General features: G+C 44.5%; 1 protein-coding gene across 4 annotated transcripts in view; it reads left to right on the top strand.

The window, feature by feature from the left end:
* The window catches only part of klhdc3 (kelch domain containing 3), a 30,243-nt gene extending 14,453 nt beyond the window's left edge, over positions 1-15,790 (top strand). For all 4 annotated transcript variants that reach the window (XM_062519338.1, XM_062519339.1, XM_062519337.1 and 1 more), the window contains exons 9-11: positions 10,542-10,615; positions 11,662-11,740; positions 13,700-15,790. In XM_062519338.1, the coding sequence (XP_062375322.1) occupies positions 10,542-10,615; positions 11,662-11,740; positions 13,700-13,766 (220 nt within the window). In that variant the 3' untranslated portion in view covers positions 13,767-15,790. The remainder of the gene's footprint in view (positions 1-10,541; positions 10,616-11,661; positions 11,741-13,699) is intronic.
* The last annotated feature ends 5,052 nt before the right edge of the window (positions 15,791-20,842 follow it).

A 20,842-nucleotide genomic window follows, 5' to 3' on the forward strand; every position in this document is an offset into this window, starting at 1 on the left:
ACTTCACACTTCCCTCAGAATGTGTGCAAAATTTCACACACACTGCTGTGGCCATTTTTGGAAGTACTATGACTCTGTAATTAGCAGAATGTTGTAAAAAAAAAAGGAGAAAAAAAAAAAAAACGCCACAAGCTTACCATGTCACTCGATTGGATAAACAATAGGAAGTGTCAGAATGAAATGCCTGGGTGGCTTGTTATTAAGTGTGAGCATGAATGTTAACATCATCGCTCAGCTTGAGAATTCTCTTGGCAATGCTAATGGTGACTCGGCACAGGTTGTTTGTTTTAAATTTGTTTAATCACCGCCAGCACAGCCTTCACACCGCAAGGCTTATTTGTGTTTGTCTGAGTGACGGTGACCAACATCAGCATTTAGCCACTATGAATCAGGGGCTGGACACCTCGCTTGTGTTTTCTGCCCGGTGTAATTGCTGCGTCAGACGCAGTGAGGAAATGGGACCTGCAGATTTACGGCCTCCATCTTGTTTCCTGAGAAAACCTACCTTTCAGGGTGAGGCAAAGCAGACCCCCCGGCCCATGATATTTCTGCCCACTTCGGTATTTATTTAAAGTGAAAGAATTTGCAGGCTGATAATTTAGTGGTTTAGTGAAGCACAATAAAACTATTAAAAGTTCCCAGGCCCACTGTGTTCAAAGGGGTCATATTCAGGACTGGACAAGGCGTCGGGCACAAGGTGTGTGGGAAAGTGCTGATTTCAGCAGCATCATCATTACTGAAGTGCTATGTGTCCCCATTAGGTCAGATTGTAAAGTTAGAATATTCCCACAGAGTGTGTGTGTGTGTGCGCGAGTCTCTGTCTCTGTGCGTGTGTGTGTGTGTGTGTGTGTGTGTGTGTGTGTGTGTGTGTGTGTGTGTGTGAGAGAGAGGTAGAGAATGAGAGATAGAGAGACGGGGCAAGTGAGAGACAGAGTCTTAAGTGTGAAACTGGGCACTTTCAGGAGCTGGCTATTGGGTGTTTGTTTGGGATGGTGTAATGATAGTTGGGCCTAGTTGTAAACCAGCAGTGTGATGGAGCTTCAGCATTTCCTTTACGCTTGGATTTCAAGTTTATTTGTCTTTGCTATAATTATATTCCTTTTTTTACACTTTAGCACAATTATATAGCTTTGATCATTTGCTTTCATGTGGAACTATGTAATATTCAGTCATTACTGAAATTAGGTTGTGTGCGTGTTCGTATGTGTGTGTAGATGTCCACATTCCTGGGCTCTATGGCCGGGGGTTGGTAAAGGTCTCTGTGTGTTGTGGTGTGGGAGCTGACAGGCCTGGTGTTAGTGGCGGACCATTCAACGCCACTTACAGCAGTGTAAACAGGCCTGCTGAGCTGCGGAGAGGCGTGAAATTCTGCCCCTCGTCTGATTTATGAGCGCTGGGAGCCTCCTCTCTCACCTACGGAAACATGATCCTGCCTCCCAGCCAGCAGCACAGCACCCAGACCCCCCCACCCAGACCCCCACCCCCCCACTCACCTACTGCGGTCTAGCCCACACCGCCACGAGAGATGGCCAGCCACAGCATCAGAGATGAGATTACTGGCCAGTGAAAGCCCATCTCGATGTAAGCATCAGGACTTCTGCAGCAGACATGTAGCATGGCCCCTCCAAAACAGAACAGAACAGAACAATAGCCATGGCTTCCAATTTGCACGTCAGTGGAAAGACTTGTGAGAGTGTGTGGACTTGAACAGATTCTGCAATTATTAAGCACACCAAGGTTTTGTAGCCTCTGCAACTCTGTGTTGTCCAAGGAATTGCTTGATGATATGCTTATTAAAAGGGGCATTGAAGAGAGGATACTGGTGTATTCCCTTCATAGACCCAACGGTGAAGAAGGCACAGATTAATTTTGCACAGTATTTGTTCTTTTGCATTCTTTCATCCTCGCACAGAGTTATAGTGTTAGACCTGCTTCAGTGCCTACTGTAAGTGCCGTCTTTTCTAAACCACCAAAGTCTGCAACAGTATTGGACAGAGCTGCATCACATGCCTTGGCAATGTGAATGAGAGGGTGGGTGGGGGGGATCAATTTGGATAAATGCTGGCTAGTGGGGGCCTGTCCAGTATCCGTCCGGTCAACTGGCTGAAAATAAACCTCGGGAAGAGAATGTACCCTGAGCGGTGACGCAAAAGCCTTGCTGTGTGTTTACGTTTGTTCCTGGGGTTGTGTGTGTGTGTGTGTGTGTGTGTGTGTGTGTGTTCATGTGTACGCACACGCCGTGGTAGTGATGTCACCAGTGAGGTGACAAGCACGTGCACGTGCGCACACATGTGGTTCGGAGCCAGGAAGGTGTCTCTCTCGCGCGTTGGGCGCGGCGTCAGGGAGGTCGGGGACGGGGACAGGATGTAATCATGTGCCTGACAGATTGGCATGCTGGGACAGGGATTAAGAGTCTGGGCGACTGGCCACCCACCATTTTCTTGGTGCCTTTTGTTGTGTGGTTCTCCTCCTCATTTATTTATTTATCTATTTATTTATTTACTCGCTGACTTATTAATGCCAGTATCCAGCTAGCCACGCACAGGTGATAGGCTGGCTGCCCATCTAAGGTATGATCTGGAGTGGGTATTGTCCTCTAGGGGGCGCTCCGCAGGTGTGGCATGGCCGTTCCCTCTCACTTCAGCAGGCTTATACTTCTGAATGCCTCTGGGATGGCAGCCGTTCAGTGGGTGGGTTAGGTCTTTTTTTTTTATTATTTTTTTTGAGGAGGTGGTTGGGAGATTGCAGAATGCCCTGCCTGTGCTTCTCCATGCTAAGATGACCTTTCTGAATGAATGAAAGCGATAGGCCTTTGATGGCAGTGTAGGGGCAGGAGGATAATGGACAGGGCTCCACAAGAGGAATGGAGGGCCCGTATTACCATTAGCAATGAATGGTGCATACCTCATCGAGTGGAGCGCAGACAGACAATGAGCTGAATCTAGCCAACATCTGCTCTCGAGTATGCGTGTTTTGTATTTGTGTGGATGGGAGGCAGTGTTCATCGTTATAGCTTCAACTATAAGCAGTGGAACTGACCGCAACCGTTGTGAGAGCGCAGTGCACATTTGAACACATTTTTAAATCCGTTTTTTACAAAATAAATGACACTTTGAAGGGGGCGCTTTAGTGTGGCCCGCCTGTAAGCCAGGTTCTTTCTCCTTCTCTATGAGGTTAGGCTCCTGTTCAGACACTCCTTTTTTTTTTCTCCAGTCATGTCTCCATTCACAGTGTAAGATCCTGAGGGTAGAATAAAACCACGCTTCAAAAATGAATTGGTCATGAATCATTTCCTGCACTCCATTCAGCTTTCGGAAATTGCAGAGGTAATTTCATTTCTGCCCTGACGCTGTTTGAGCCGAGCTTTCTCTTTCCCTCAACCATTCACAAAGTAGATTTCCCCTACTCCCGAACACACATAGAACACACATTCATCCATACACACTTGTGCACACACACACTTGACGCAATAGTGAGAATGGTCCAGTGCTGTTGGGGGCATCTGACTTCCACCTGTGTGTGTGTGTGTGTGTGTGTGTGTGTGTGTGTGTGTGTGTGTGTGTGTGTGTGTGTGTGTGTGTCTGACAAGTGAGTTAGAACTTTGTCCCATGAGATGGAGGTCCATTGAGAGTACAACTGCAACTCACACAGACTACACACACACACACACACTCACACCTGTCGGTGTACCACAGTGTCGTTTGGCACAGACTAACTGATTTGTGTCTTTAGAGCGGACACTTTCGGTGATGATGTCATAGTAGACTATTCCTGGAGACAAACATGTATTTTTATCTGAGCTGTCCTTTTAGTGTTGGAGCAAGGGATTTTAGTTGTTCTAATATCTATCTCATGTTACATGGCATTCTGTGTTATTGTGTTCTATTTTGGTTAGCTATTGTAATTGGTCTAATCAAAAGTAAGGCATTTGAAAGGGTCTTACAGCGATATCAAAATGATCAAAGAACAGGATCTGTAAGTAGATCTACAGTACATCTGGTGCCCAGACATTCAACTCCAGTTCATTTGCAGTGTGACCATACATTCATTTAGATAGTAACACGGATTTGTGGCCATATTTCCCAAACAGAACAATCGTAATATTGCACCTGGCGTCTTCTGGCATACAGTAGTATTGCTGTAAAGTAAATCCTATTATCAATTCACATAGACATTAGACATGACCATATTTTTATGTTAAATAATCTCTGTTAAAGTACCCACACACACACACACACACACACACACACACACACACACACACACACACACACACACACACACACACACACACACACACACACACACACACACACACACAGCCACACACACCCCTACACAGTCAAGGAGTAACCGACCTCAAACCGGATGCGACCATACGGCACGTGGCCAAGGTGGAAAGAACAAACTAGGAGCATTATTTTTCCTCTCCTAGTAAGAAGCACTTTTCCTCTCTTTCCTGTTCAGATGATCCTTATCAGAGACGCTCCTCATTCCGTGAATGTAGTTGTCTTTTCAACTTCCAGTATATTGGATCGATTTTATATCTCAAGGTTCAGCCTGACATGCACAGTTTATTTATGTGTCCTACCTAACTTGGATGCACCACACTTTAACAGCAGCATAGGACAGAGGTTCCCAAATGTCTTTAACGGCAGGTCCACAGTTGACAGTGAGGGTTGACAATGAAAAAAGATTCTTTTAGTAATTTCCCCTGTGCCATATCACATCTGAATCATCTGATAGAAAATCAGTACAGTACAGCCTTCAGCAGACTGTGATTAGATGATATCCTTTGGTACTGTAGATGTTCCATAACAATGGTAATGTAAAATGTCTCTTCTGGGTCTAAACACTTCCGACATGATAGTATGCCACTTGATATGTCTATTATAGCATTACAAATAATTAGATGGAAAAAGTCAGTTCTCCCATATTTGTTCAAATCAGAACAAAGATTTGATGATGAACAGATTTTATAGCCAGAATATGAATCTGAAATGTTAAAACTGAAGCTATACCCAACTTTGACCCTCTTTGTCCCAGGGGCCTGCCCCACACTTTTAGGACAAGTTTTAGGATGGAGTCTTGACGTTATCAAATCTTGGCCATCTTTCCCCCCCATGCATTAGCACACTGGCCTCAGTGAAAAGTAGTTCAGTTTGTTGTTTTCCTGTGGCTATTTGGGTTGGGCAGTGACGGACCATGGTAACAGCCAAACATTTGTATCAGTGCAATTCCCTTCTGAAGATTTGGGTGACAGGGTCTACAGAGACCATTTAAAACCCACTCTCTCAGCTTCCCCCAGAGCCCCCTTCCCCCTGTTCTCAAGGCCCCCAGATTAATCAGAAACAGCATTTCCTCTTTCTAAAGCAGGCTAGCAGTCCAAAACATAACCCTTATAATTGTTTTGTTTCGTCATCTTTTAGAAGTGTAGGGTAGATATTATTATAGCCTCATCGCCCCTAGCTGCCTTTTGGCCTTAATGTGTGCAATGATCATCTAACATCAGCCTCCTGCCGGAGGGAGCTGTCTGGTAGCAAATCGCAGCGTCTACCTGAGCTTCAGCTCTATATCTAAACTGGACCCTAATCCACATTGTAGCTCCCGGGAGGCCCCGATAGCCTAGCAGGAGGGTTTTAGCCCAGCCTGACTGAGATTAGCATGCGGGAAGCAGGCCTTTGCTGGAATGTGAGGATAAGTCGGCAATCAGATGGAGACATGAATTAGATAAAGCGTATTAAAAATCTGAGACGAAGAGGCAGGACTCAGGCTCTGTCCCGTTGGTGAATTGGGTATAGGCACCATGTCTAAGTGTTGTTAATCATTATCTTTAGGGGCTTATCACTCATAATTGGATTAATTATCTCTGCCCCATTTTTAACTGACAGTTAGTATGGTCTTGTATTCACTAACACTAGAATAAAGGTGATGAGACTTTTTATGAGGAAAGCACTATATTCCTTGTTTGTTTTTTACTGATGCCAATTAAAGGTGAAATTATAGATATGTTGCCACTTTTTCTGTTTGTGTATCCTATTGGGTAACTGTATTTTAATTTGAAGTTTTTTCCCTGAATGTCTGTGGCTGTTGGTCTGGTCATCCAGATAAGGCAGCACACAGGAAGTCATGTTGTATGATTATTTCCTGTGAGATGAAGTTGTCTCAGAGCTCTTGGTCGTGAGGATGTAGGAAAGGAAGAGGACCACAGATCAAATCCCACAAAGAATGAGGATGTGGCCCTTGGACACAGATTGCCCTCTTGTCTAAGGGAGTCTAATGTCAACTGTGGTTATGTGACAAGGACAAATGGGCTGTTAATGATCATTTAAAGCATCGTTCTATGGGGGGTGGGGCGGGGGGTGGGGGATTCTTAAGGTGTGTTTTGTAGGTTGTTCCTTGTTTTTCTTTCATCCTCTTCTCTTGGTTCTTTTGAGCACCGAAGGAGTTGGTCTAAAAGCGCATGCCACCAAAAGGTGCACGTTAAATGTTTACTGGTAGTCTACTGGCTGTTACTTAGACTACTTGCTCAGTTTTAAAGGCCGTTAAGTTGCAACATCTACTCCTCTTGATGACACCCTCTCAGGGGTTCAAACCAACGTGAGACCCTATGAGCATTTCTTGGAGAGTGTTGTGTCAAGCCCGGCAAGTGGTGTTTTCACAAGGGCCAGGGGGCTGTGAGATGGAACCAGAGCATGTCTCTGGCCAGAGAGTTGTGCCTTAGAGTCGGGGTTGGGGGAGCAGACAATTCTCCCCCTCAAAGATACTTTGGTGATCGTGTGACACAAGAAGACAACCCATCAAACACCAGGAAGTCTCATAAACTCTTGCCCCTGGGTTGCAGTGGATTGTCGGTCCAATCCCAACACCTTCTCCTTTAGCCTCCCTATTTTTCCCCCCTCCCCCCCTTGTCTCTTTGTTTATTTGCCTCTCTTTTCCCTCTTGGGTAGTGAACTCTACCGTGACGTTTGGCAGAGGTTCTGCTCAATTTCACATCTAACTGTGTCTTTTATGAGTGCGGGAGAGTCTAAACCCACCGAGCTCTCCCTTATTCCTCTTTGCTTCTGTTGGGCATCTGTTTATTAGGGATGCACTTCCTCTATCTCTGCCTGTGATCGCTTGGTAATAGGGAAGCTACTGGGAGCCAGTGAGGCTGAATGAACATCTCTTCCACTCCTGGGCTACTGTCTGCTCAGGGGCTGATCACGGATGAGGGACTCTCTGATAAGGGTTAGAACACAGATAAGGTATCGGGATTCGAATGATCTTGCTTGGCTGTCCCGTCTTAAATCATTGGGTAATACAGGTTGACCAATTTAATTATTTTCTGTGAGATGTCAGTATCCTACTTATCAGAAAATAAATCAAAAGTAGCAAGAGCAGAGGGAAATTTTCTTTTCAGACTGTTGATGTATTTATTTATTAGGGATGTTCTTTATTTATCTGTCACGGTGTACTCTCTTAGTTATAGCCCCCTGGCTTATCTTCCCCGAAGTCCTTGGGCTCACCCAAGCTTACAAATGAATCGAGTCAACTCAAACACTGTGAGTCAAGTTGCATCTTCTTCTGCCATGAGCAATTCCGTCCACCAAATTCCTCTTCCTCCACCTCATCCTTATTTCTTTTTCTTTCTTTCAAGAGGGGATAAAGGAGAGGTTGTTTTGAGGATTCTGCCACGTTCTCGGGGGCATCAGGCAAGTTCATAGGGCACGTTTTATTAACACTGCGCCAGGCGGAAGTAAATAAATAGGAGCAAGTGAGCACTAATGTAACGGCCGGCGTGATAAAGCCCACCCTCCCCTTGCAGTAATCCAGGGTAGGTGACCCCCTGGGGGGCAGAACTGGGGTGTAATGAGTTCCCCAGCTGGCCCCTCCTGGGACCCCCCTGGGACCCCAGCGCTCGTGCTCCGCGCCTCTCCCACCCGCTTTAAACTGCCACCCTGTTTGTTTAGCCAAGATTAGGAACGTAAAAGCCTTACAACATCCTGAACACAAACCTGGAGGGAGACGGGGAGTGAGAGAGATGTGGAGAGAATCGTGGTGGCGAGGACCACTTTCTATGGCTGAGAGAAAGTACAAGTAGAAAACCTTTTTCCTAAATGCTCTAAATTTGTGCACTCTTATTATATTATGTAGAGATCACCCTTTTTGATGAAAGATACTTACTTAAGGAATAGCACAATTAAGGGTATCCCCAGATTTCCAATTATGTGGTTACTGGAAATTACATTTCTTGGAAGTCACACTTGAATTTCCTAATTTCTTTAATGTAAATTGTGCCTGTCCCTTGCTTAAATATATTTAATTGAACTAATCCCTATTAGAGGTTACTACAAAGCGTGCAATTACTGTAATTAGGTCAGGGTCAACGTTTAGATGGGGTAGATTATCACGTGGAATCTCCAGTTTTTCTGAAATGTTTGTGATCAATATTGGAGGGATAAAAGATCTCTGATGAGATTGCTTTATAGTCCAATAAAAAGATTTTAATGAACAACTGGCAAAAATCATAGACTACCTGTCTATATTAGCCCAAAAGCTGCCAAAACAAGCCCATTTCAAAATGTCCTCAGAGGGGCATGACCTCTTAGGACGACTGTTCATCACCAAATGCATTCATATCGCTGTGAAAGAAAACGACGAGGGGAAAAACACCTATATTCCCACAGAACTACTAAATGCTATTTCTTAGCACTTTCTAACAGATTTTATTGGCCTATAATTTTATCTGGAATTTTATTGAGAGACTGTTGTCTTTACAGGTGCATGCATGCAGAGTATGTTAAGTAGTCTGTAAAATGGACTAGTAAGGCTGACTGAGATGGAACTGAAATGTTGATGACTTCTGATTGGTCCATTGACCCACTGCCCTATGTAATATGAATGACTCATCTCCTTTTCTCTTTAATAGTCTGCATTCTTATTAAGCCGTCTGAACAGCCAGTTTGATTGCCTTTGTTACTGGATTGGCTTTTCCCCAATTAAGCAAAAGTGCATGTATAATATACCTGAGGAGACATGTATAATGCGGAGACATCAGAGGATATTTCTGGATACCAATTTGGTCTTACATAAGCGGCTCACTTTAATAAGCTCGTCATCCTGACCATTTCATTTGTTCGAAAAAGCATCTTTTTCCACGTCATCCGCTGAGTAATGACTAGCCGTTCAAAGCTGTGTGATGTGGAAGTTGATGCAATTCCCACTGTGAGCGCAAAAGCACTTTGCCGCGATTCAGCTTTTAGCGTTTTATGGACGTATGAAAGGGCGAGCCCAAAACCACACAGGTGGCTCCTGCCTCCTCAAGTGAAGTGACGAGTCACTCAAAGAGACTTTCAGGTTTGCTAGAAGTCTTTATTAGAAGAGAACGTTCATGCTTGATTTAGCCAAGAAAAAGCAAGCTGGACTGACGGCGTAGCCTCTTGTCCTCCACTGGTCATAGCGCAGGTGCCTGGCTGGCTGTTTGAGGGGCACAGGAAACAGATGTGTGGTGATAGGGTCTGGGGTGGGGGGGGAGAGGAGGGGGGGATTCTATCAGCCAAGCCAGTCTGCTGCCACACCGGACCCGTTCATTTCCTGTACCGCTAACAAGTGCCTGGCCCTGATAAGGATTTAGTATAGAGACTTCATTTGAACAGCTTTTGTGTGTGGGTGGGTGTGGATGTGTGTGTGTGGGTTTTTCAAGTGATGAATAGCTATACTTGAGGTTTTAGGATGAAAGAGACAGAATCAGAGAGGATTCTGTTACAGGATACTAGAGAGAGTTTGGTATTGGTAAACACGGGGGGGGGGGGGGGGGGGGGGGATGATGAAAGACCTTGAAATGAAAGTGCTGAAGTAATAGCTGAAATGGGTGGTTGGTTTGATTTGTAGATAACATATCATAATGACCTTGCAAATATTAAATTTACTTTACTTGTTACCAGTTACCACCCACATTTGTCACTCTTCTTGAATTTCCCCTTGGGGATCAATAAAGTATCTATCTATCTATCTATCTATCTATCTATCTATCTATTTGGGCCACTTGGTTTGAATGTGATGAAGCTCTTAAAGCTTGGGTTGGCATCTGACCAAAATATACGCTCATCTGTGCAAGTTACCCAATAATTACTGTCAGTCCTGCAGCTTTATGTTTTCCTGTATGGCTGGGATTGGTGGACAAGCAGGAAGTGAGGAGTAAGAGTGAAGAGCGCTCACATCCTGTGTCCGAGGCCATCATGAAGCCAGTATTGCCCGCTCTGCCCTCGACCACATCCTGGGCCTCGGCACCCAACACTTGAGCGCACACACATGTTAGAATGCTTCCACTGTTCCTCGCTATCTCTTGGCTCTGGTTCGTTGATCACACAGTCTTAACACATCAGTTACAGACCAAGATCAACATCCAGCTCATGGAAACTGTTTCTCTAAAGTTGGGAGTCATGTGAAGCGTTTGTCTTTTTTGTGTTTATTTCTGCTGGTGTTCTGACTCTCTCTCTCTCTCTCTCTCCCTCCCTCCCTCTCTCCCTTTCTCCCTCTCTCGCTATCTCTATCTCTAGCCCCTGCCCAGAACAGGGAATGGGTGATGAATTCAACCTCATGGATCACTCAGACCTTTACATCTTAGACTTCAGTGAGTATCCGCGTCACACACACACATGCACACACACACACACACACGCGCACACCTCTACTGTCAGGAACAGATGGGGAAAAAACAACATGTGTTCTGGAAGGTGCAATTAGACTCTCTGCAGAAAGTGTTGCGGATGCATTCATGAATGGATCAGTGATATTACTAAAAACAAACCCTGCCCACTTCGGGTTCCAAACCTTGAAGCCAATGTCTGCCACCCCCAATGCTTGTTTCTTTGTGTACCTCTGTGTTTAATGACATCACCGCCAGCTCTCAGCTGGGTAGCCGCGAGGCAGTGTGCCAACGTGCCAGCTACCGGGGCGCGGTGCCCTTGCGGTGCCCCGTTCTTCCCAGTCTCTTACTTGGCGGCAACAGGCCCAGGCTCGCAGCAGGCACATCCGGCTGGAGCCGGCGGGCACCAAATAAAGCCAGCTACTTCCTGTTTTGCGCACGCGGGCACGCCGCTCCGCGCCGCGGGAAAGCGAGTGGAAAATAAAACCCGGGGGAAATCGCGAGGACTGGCAGAACCCAACGCTGGGTGGGCGCCAGGACCCACGTGAGGCTGATTTGCCAGGCCTGTCCTCGGCCGGTGCCAGCAAGGACCATATGGGGTCAGCGTGTGGCGTCGGAGCAAACCATTTTCAGCCCTCGGGCTCATTGCCGTCGTTATTGATGTGGAGATACGGTCTTAATATAGCCTCTTTTAGGGAAGGAATGTTTTCACAACAAACATTCATTAATTTAACACTATAGGGTTTGTAACTGAACTGAGATGTTAAATTGTCTGAGATACACATAATTACTGGTCCTGTTCCTATGTAGATTTATCCTGCAGAGATGCATTAAATCTCATTAGAAGCTCCCCAGATCCCCTTTCAACCAAGTACAAGTGTTGAAATCTATATGCTACAAAAACATTAATTAAATTTGTATAGTCCTGAACAGACTATATTTGTTTGTTTGTTTGTTTGTTTGTTTGTTTGTTTGTTTTTGTGATTTGCATTTATGCCTCCTCTTATCCCTCTTGCTCCCCCCTCTTGCAGGTCCTAATTTGAAGACCTTATGCAAACTAGCTGTTATACAGTATCGTCTGGAGCAGTCGGGACTCCCACACGACATAAGGTGAGCACGTCTCCTAAGAAAGTTGGCCATCTCATGTAGACTTCCCGTCTGATCCAGAAACTTGAATATTGGGTTGAGTCTCTTTGCCATTTCAGAGGTAGACAATAGACAGCCGCTGGTCGTACGTGGTTGTATTTCAAGCTCTACTTAGCAGATTTACTCTCGCTCAGACTTCATATTGACAGATGCGTGTGCGTCTGGGTTGGATTTATTGTCTGGTAGCGTGAAATGGATTGCAACCAAGCCACCACACACACACACACACACACACACACACACACACACATAGATCTTCCCATCAGCCCCGTGTCAGTCGCACTCCCCATACTAAGAGGCTTGAGTACGGGGGTCAGAGGGCACCTGTTGACTCCTAGGGGCTCTGTGCAGAAGGGTCCTTTAACATGCTCAAGAGGGCACCGACCTCACTAACGCGTGCGTGAAGCACACACACACACACACACACACACACACACACACACACACACACACATGCATTTGCAAAACACCTAACACACACACACACACACACACATTTGTAAAACACCTAACACACATTTTCAAAACACCACACACACACACACACACGCGCGCACACACGCACACACAAAGCACATACACACACAAGCTTGCTCAGTCTCTCTCACTGAAGCACACAGACTTGGTCAGAGTGGCAGGGAGTGAGTGTGAAACCAGAGCTAGAGATAACAGTCTGAACCTCAACCCCTGACCTCTCATCAGGTCAGCTCTAGGCCCAGTCAGCACAGTCTCCTCCTGCTGATCGTGTTACGTGTGTGTGTGTGTGTGTGTGTGTGTGTGTGTGTGTGTGTGTGTGTGTGTCAGTCAGGGAGAGAGGGTGGGCAGACTAAGAGCTCAGAGAGTTAAATTAAACTAACACCACAATATACAGACTGGCTGATAAATGCTCATTATGTATCCGGTAAGTGTATTATGTATCCGGTAAATGTTTACAGAATATTCAGAATACACTGATGTCATTTGTATGGTCAACTTGTGTGTTAAGTTAGGATGTCTTATGTGTGTGAGATGCGCATCAGTCTGACCATGTTTAGAGTGTGTGTGTGTGTGTGTCTCTCTGTGTGTCTCTCTGTGTGTGTCTGTGTCTGTGCAGTTGTGTGTTTCTGTCTGTGTCTGTGCGTGTGTGCAGGCGCAAGCATGGCCAAGTTGGCATCAGTCTCAATAAAAAGTTGAGTCCATCTCTGCGTCTCATTGAGACTGATGGTCTGCTGTATAAAGGCCCTCCTGATAGGCATCATTATGATTGCTGTCTGTAGAGGAGACACGGGGTCTAATGGTCCCCAAAAATCAAAACGGGGGCCCACATGCCTCTTATCTCTTCCCCTGAGCCGTCCCGGCCACTGGCCATCAGGAGTGTCTTGTGCGCCCCTTATTGCACCCCCCCCCCCCTCTCCCCCGAATGCCCCCAAACTCACTCACTCACTAAATTTGTGTCTTTTGAAGAACAGTCGTTAAGGCTTGGAGTGAACAGTCCATCTGCAAGGTGCTTAGTGCAGGCTACTGGCTTCAGTGCAGGCTAACTACATTGTGTGGCTTATTGTAACATCTCGTTGTGATGGCTAGGTTAGTTTAAAGTGGCTACCTTTGTTGAAGCCTACAGACCCCTCTGTCCTACTTTTGTCCTCTGTCGCTTATTGAATGCAAAATTGAACAAAACTTTGTGTCAATCAGGTGTTTCAGTAAAAAAACCAAAATGCGGTAAACTTTCATTTAAAACACAGACATACATACACACACACCTCTATCTCTCATTCTATGTTACTCTATTCATTAATCCATCCATACATCTATAACCGCCCCCCCCCCCCCCCCCCCAAATTAAATTCTATCAATGTTGCTTTATTAGCATGAGATACAGTGTTGCCAAAGCATAAAAACCAAAACGTTATTTTCTGTCTTCCTCTCACCTCATCCCTGTCCTAGGTGGGAGCTTACGGCCATGACTACCAACAGTAACATAAGCCGACCCATCTTCTCCTCTCACGGCTGAGGAAGGTCTCCGTTCGCCCCAGCCGCTCTTATTCAGGAACCCGGTCCTCGACTACAGTCTCTAAAGGAGCTCTACCCCTCCTCCATTGTACAGTGTGGACCTGGATCTGACTCTTTTTTTTTCTTCTTCTTCTTCTTCCTTCTCCGGACAAGTCTAATTCTGATTCAGTGTTGTCTTTTTATCTCATGACTGGTTTCTGAGCATTTTTTTATTATTGTTTTTGGGTGGGGGTGCTAATGGAAAGATGCCTCTCCGTTCTGTGAGGACCATCGGACATATTGAACGTTGGACAACAAGTCTTCTCATCAAGGGCAGAAAAAAACCTTCCCAACACTACAGACACCTTTTAAAACAGTGTTCAGTGTTTGCATCATTTTCTCCAAATAGAAATTCTTGGAAATAGAAATGTCAGTCTCCTATTAATTTATCCCTTGTAATTTTCTTTCTAACCACGGAGGAGACAAAAGGAGGTTCAAAAAGTTGCTCAACTATTCTGTGTACCGCTGGAGCATTTAAAAACCCTCATCACTTCTAGCAGCCAAACCCAGTGTTCCCTCCCCCCTCTGGGAGATCTCGGCTCCGTCTCCGGCAGAATCAACAAGACTTCAAGGCTATTTGAGTCCGGGTTCTGGAATTTGGACCCTGGTTCTGCTCTAGTTTTTGAGGATTTGGCTAACGTGCCTATGATCATGAGCGCAAATTTGTCAGGTACAGTTGTGCATTTAAACTAATCGGTCTCTCTTCAGAAGTTGGACAGCCTTTCCCCCGTTAAAAAACACTGATGTTTAGTAAACATGCGAGATGCATAACAAAAGTGTGTGATGGACTTGTAGACATGAAGACCCTGCATTGTTTTGGTTTAATGAGCCTTATGAGCAGGTCTATCCAACCTCTCCCCATGTTGCAGCCCGCTCTGAAGTGGTGAGGAATTTGAACTCTTTGTGAAATGCTGTTCAACGCGGCTGAGTAGCCGCGAGTGCCTTGAATGAATTGCGCCACGTCTCAAGCCAGGACAATACAATATTCCTTCATGGTCAGCCTAGCAGGACATGTATGCCAGGTCACAGAAATTAATCATTTCGGACCTCTTGAACCAAGACAACCAAGAAGTGATGAATTGTTGATGTAGTGACTACACACGTCTACTCCTTATTTGTAAACAAACAAGGATACTATACATGCATATTTGGAGAGTTACTGTATCACTGGTGCCAGAAAAAAGCACAAAAAAAAAAGGCCCGAGTGCAGTCATTGTTTCCTACACGGGCAGATCAGGTGTAGGGGTCTGCCACAGCAAGGGGCATGCTAGACAAAAACAACGGGCAACGCTGATAGGCCAGGCTTCCCAAAAGCGTGCAGATTTTCCACGCAAGTAAAGCCACACACACATATTCATCTGGCTGAGTAATAGCTGCATGAGACTGCAACATGTGAGGGCTTTGAATCCATATTCAGATTAACACACCCATACATGTTAATGCAAGATCCACGCTTATAAACAGACATTGATAGCGCTTGTTCAGGATAAGGCTAGGTGCATGTGTGCGGGCAATATGACGCTGAGTCCAGTTGCTTTGTCCCTAGGCAAATATGTTGGTGGCTTAAGACTGGCTTTATCGGTGTGATGACGAGGCCCAATGCTATTCCTACACCTACTGGCCATGCTTACGTAGCCCAAAATCAGTAGTCCTGTTCTCTTCTGTGACTCTCCAAAAGAAATGAAACCGGTTCAAGTGCTGGATTTGTGTTCAGTGTCATGATGTCTTCAGGTATATTTGATCAACATGTGAATGCGGGGTGACTAGACTCATTTTAAAAATAAAGAAATGAATAAAAATATATATTTCAGTAACAGGATAGGTGCATCAGTGCATTTTTGTTAATATCAGATGAAATGATTGCTCACCATGAAGAATTCCTATTTGATATTTACATTTTGGTGTGCATTTCTTTTTTTATTTGTTTTCTATATATCTATATATATTGGATGATGATGAAAATAACAATAAAGTTTTAAAATTGCCGCTGAGTAGTGTTTATTGTAATTTTTCTTGAATGTATTTTTACAGAATGCAACTCAGTACTGTTGTACTTTGTTAAATCCCCTGATCATAATGTTAAGGCACCCTTAACGTTTTTTTTTTTTTTTTTTTTTTTGTCACGTAACCATTCATCATGTTATGAGGACATGTGACATCTAAATTTTGTCTGAGCTGTCCTCTGTAGTCAGTTTTGTATATAAACACTGCCCCCCCCCTGAAATCGACATGGAAAAGAGCTGCTGCGCTATAGGAATTCATATATATTTTTCCTCAGACAAACTTATTACCTATGTTACCAATAGCCTCCCTTATACAAACTAGATACTTCATTTTTGAAGAAGCCTGTGAATTCTTCTCATCTTAGAGACGATGTCTGACTGAGTGTGTTAAAGGGTGTTGGATGCAGTAGCCGATTAATGGTGGAGAACAGCATCCTAGACTATCCACTATTTTCAACAATTACCTTAGAGAAGTGGATCTTTCTCTCATTCCAAATAGCTCTATTATGATTTGCTGTTTTTTTGTTTTAGAATGACATGGCGGACCTGTAACTTGTTTTCCTCCATGCTCTCTCAGCTTTTCCACAGGATCTCTTCAGGTCATGAGTATTTCCATTCATCCATGGAGTCCGTTTGCCACAAGGCCTTTTTTTAGTCTTAAAGTAGCCACTCTGTCAAGCAGGACACCTAGTTCACTATTGAAAGCCATTTGACATTTGGTCAATAGAATGATTTAAAATATCTGAATTTATGGAGTCTGCCAGAGCTATGAACTGCTGTTCTGCTTTAACATCCAAGAATCATGATATGATTGTAGTTTCAGGACGGATTTTTTTTTTAAAGTATTTAGTATGACATTAAAAGTAATAATGATCAGACATATTTATATCATTTACTGATAAGTCAGTGACTTCTAGTAGTCCCTAGAAATGTCCAGATTGAGGCTGCAATGCATATTTCCATTACTGTGCTAATGTGGATGTTGATGATGGATATCTCATGAGAAGTGTCCAGGCGGCTGATCAGTGGCTTCTCTATGAGTGTGATGGGCAATTTAACAAGTCCAGTGCAATTCTAAAATCTATTCAGTGCAAACTCAAAGGTGAAAGGTGACTTATGATTGGGGGGTATGGCTTATAACCAGAGATGTATCATTCTCTGATTTGTTATTCTCTAAAGACTGCATTTCTGGCTCAATTAAGTTTGAAATATTGATTTTCAGTGGTCAAGATCCATATGTTGCAAAGCTGTTTCTCTACATAAGCCCTCAATTAGAAAATGTTGTGCTTATTGGCAGGTTCCCCAGGGAGGCTATGGGCTCTACATACTTGGTTTGCATATTGGTTTAACATGTTGTCTTATATGCACAGTGTGATAAGTATTTTATCTCTTGCATTGAGAATGTCATGCACATTTTGCATCAAGTCCATACTCAACAGCAGTGCTAATTGTGCCATTGACTGGGTAATGTTAGTATAGTGTATAGTATCTGGTCTCCACTATCAGCTTACCCAGCTACACCTACACCTCACTCCTCGGCCCAACATTCCCCATGATTAGCCCAGCTCTTGTCCACTCTCCCTGCCTGTGACCTTGGTCGTGCTGTGGCCAGGCGCTGACTGCCAAAGGTCAAGTGCTGGTGTGGCTGCGCTGTGACGGACTCCACCTGTGCAAGCGAGCCGAGGCCCCAAGAGCCTCTCCCGGTACCTAATGGCACTGGCCGTCCCTCATTAACAAGAGGGTGTGGAGAGAACGAGTTCAATCAGGCCTCCCTGGGGAGATGTGGTGAAGAAGGCCCCTCCAGGCCTAAATAGAGGATTTAGAACCCATGTCGTGTCAATGGGGACTTGGGATTGTTATGACCTGCAATTCCCTCTGCGAAACCGGCCCGAGTCAAAACCATCCAGGATGGGTATTATGTTAAGCAAATGGATGGATTTAGATTGATGACCCACCCCACCCAGGGTGCCTCCACTCACGGCAGTCTGATAGCTTGGGTTGATGACAGTCCAATGGTATTTAATAGAGACGGATGCTTATTTCATTCTGCTTCCTCATGGAGCGCAGGGCAATATCCCTGGTAACTGGTTTCATTAGCATGATGCATACAGTATGAGCTCATTTGATTTGGTGCTTGTACGCTGAGTTAGTCATCAGAAAGCATCTCTTGTGTGTTGTTGACTAAATGGTGAATAAACCTGTTATTTTAGGAAATCTTTTGAAAATGTGTTTAACTTGGAATAGGAAAGTGATTATGGACTAAATAATCAAATTGATCGTACTGAATAGTCTGGTCAGCCTCTGATAACCTCGGTCATTCTGTGCTCAAGTAGCCTTTAGTTTAGTTAGAAGGTCCTGAATGTTTTTGTGTTATCTTCCAAAAATACTTGCAAATTGTGGTTTAAAACTCGACAGAGTGATGTCTTGTGTTTTACTTATCCACTTGTTGACCTGAGTTGATTGAAGACTCGGTGTAAAAATCAACAACAAAAATACAACTCTGGAATGGCTGGACCCCACAGTACAGCTATCTTTGGCTTATGTGAACTTGATCTTTAAATATGTTGTAAATACATCTCAATATGTTTGCGATCGGATGCTACAGTATAAGCTGTAATATAGATGCTGTTGTTAGAAAATTATTATTATGATTTAACCACAAAGAGGGTTAAAGTGTTGAGCGTGTATGAATTGATGAGTATGTTTTTTGTTCTCCAGCATTTGTGTCTAAGCCTCATTATCTGTACTTTACTGTATTTCCACAGTCCATAGCAATCTCATACTTTTCTTTTCTAAGATGATAAATATGATGAAATGAAATGCTTTGATTGACTGTTACACATCTCTGATACATGTCACAATAGAATTTTCTCCCTTAAGCCTCTCCCACCTCCCTCCTCCTCTCCCTGGCAGTTTGCTTGTGTCTGTCACCAGGCTGCAGCTATAAAGCGCTGGTTATCTGCAGTGTTAAGTGCAGCCCACAGACGGCAGGTCAGCTCCCTCTGCTCGCCGGCCGAGACACCCAGTCCCGCCAGGGGCCGCCTCGCTGGACACAGGAAGCCACGGCGCTCCGGGGGCCCTGTCTGGCCCCAGGAACTAGGGGTCAGTCAGTGCCCCCCACCCCTGCCCCAACACACTCACTCTCTCTCTCACACACACACACACACACACACACACACACACACACACACACACACACACACACAATCTCACACTACCACCTCCACATATTTATGAAGGCCAAGGAGACACACCGGAGCAATTGCAATTTCCCCTTTCTGTCTCAACAAAGTGCTCTGGCTCCTTAAGATCCATCTGCAGATCTGTACTCCATGCAGGCTGATGTTTTTGAATACAGGGGTATGCCATTACCTATGAGGATGTGTGGGCTGGAAATACTTTTTAAGGATATCAAAAAGCCTGTTATGAATGAACCTGTCCTCATAGTACTCAGTTAAACGTGTGTGTGTGTGTGTGTGTGTGTGTGTGTGTGTGTGTGTGTGTGTGTGTGTGTGTGTGTGTGTGTGTGTGTGTGTGTGTGTGTGTGTGTGTGTGTGTGTGTGTGTGTGTGAGAGAGAGAGAGAGAGAGGTGCAGAGAGATGCAGACAGATCATTTATGCAAATTGAGGAGAGAGAAAGGAAAAAGGCAGGACACAATGTTACTTACACAAAAGCACTCCTCGTTCCCTTGTCATACCCTGACTCTAGAGTAGACATAAAATACATCATCAGTTGGTTAGCATAGCCTCCGAGATAGAAAAGAGGAAGTGAGAAATGTGTAGAAAGACATAAATGCACAAAAAAGAAGTGTGTCAATCCACTCTTCATCTGTTTGTTTTAGTAGAAGCTTTTTTACTGTGTTGTGCCGGCTCAGTTCTCCGCTGGGGGGCAGTGTGACCGTCGTTATTTTTAGAATGAACGGGACCTAAAAATATCCCCTCAGTTGTCATTGCGTCACAGCTAGTAACATTACCCGGTTTTTTTTCTCATTTTAAAACAAGGGTATCGGGTTAAATCCTCAGTTAGGCTATAAAAGGACGGCGAAGACGGAGGCCAGGCATACAAGCCGCAAGGCAGCCCTAGGCAAAGGTACGGATACCTTAGGCTACACTTATTTGGGAATATTTTACTTCATGTAGCCTTGGTGAAATTACGCTTTTCAATCTAGTAGGCCACGTCTAATTCAAGCCTATCATAATCAGTCATACTGGGCTATTTTTAAAAATAATAATTTTATGAATGGCAATGTAGGCAACTTTGCTGATATTATTAGTATGTGGTACATTTGGGATAATTAGCAAGTTTATTTCGCCTATAGCCTACAATTAAGTATTGTGTGGATTGTTTCTAATTTTTTATTTAATTAATCGTTTTTTTACTTAGGCGGTCTGAAAAGCACCAAGATGACGGTCTATTGTGAATCTTGCAAAAGTTCTGAAAGCGCAAGACGAGGTTCCTTCTCAAGCCCTCCCCGTGGCACAGAAACTATCAGTCAGAAATTCTGCAGAAGATTCAGGTGAGTCTCCTTTTGGCATTTTGGCGCTCTCTCGCGGTTATCTTAATTCTCCACTATTTCTTACGTCTGCGTTTTTATCTGTTGTTCAGAAGAGGGGTTTGTCTATCCTGCTTTGTAGAAGGACTAGTTTACCGAGTTTACCCATTTCTAAAGTGTGTGAGGCTTGTCTCTAGGGCATGGTGAACTGTTGAATCAAAGCAGGCATGTTATGAACAATTATTTTTTTACATAGCCAATTCATAGCTTTTCTTTGAGTACAGCTGTTGATTTTGAGTATTGTGATACTCCTCCCCTTGTCATAACTGAACAAAACCATAGAAAGAGCTAGAGGGAGTGAAGAGAGCTGTCATTTGTAGTGTCACTGCTTGTGCCAGTGACGCTGGGTGCTTCGTCAAGGACTCCCCTCTTTATATGGCAATGGAGGGGCTCCATTCGTCAAGCGCCTGTGATGTGTCTGATGCCCACTCCTTCGGCTGATATAAAGCCTCTCTCTCTAGACAGAGGCCCTGACAGTCGCTC

This window comes from Sardina pilchardus, chromosome 18, assembly GCF_963854185.1.
Source record: "Sardina pilchardus chromosome 18, fSarPil1.1, whole genome shotgun sequence".
Classification (NCBI taxonomy): Eukaryota; Metazoa; Chordata; class Actinopteri; order Clupeiformes; family Clupeidae; genus Sardina; species Sardina pilchardus.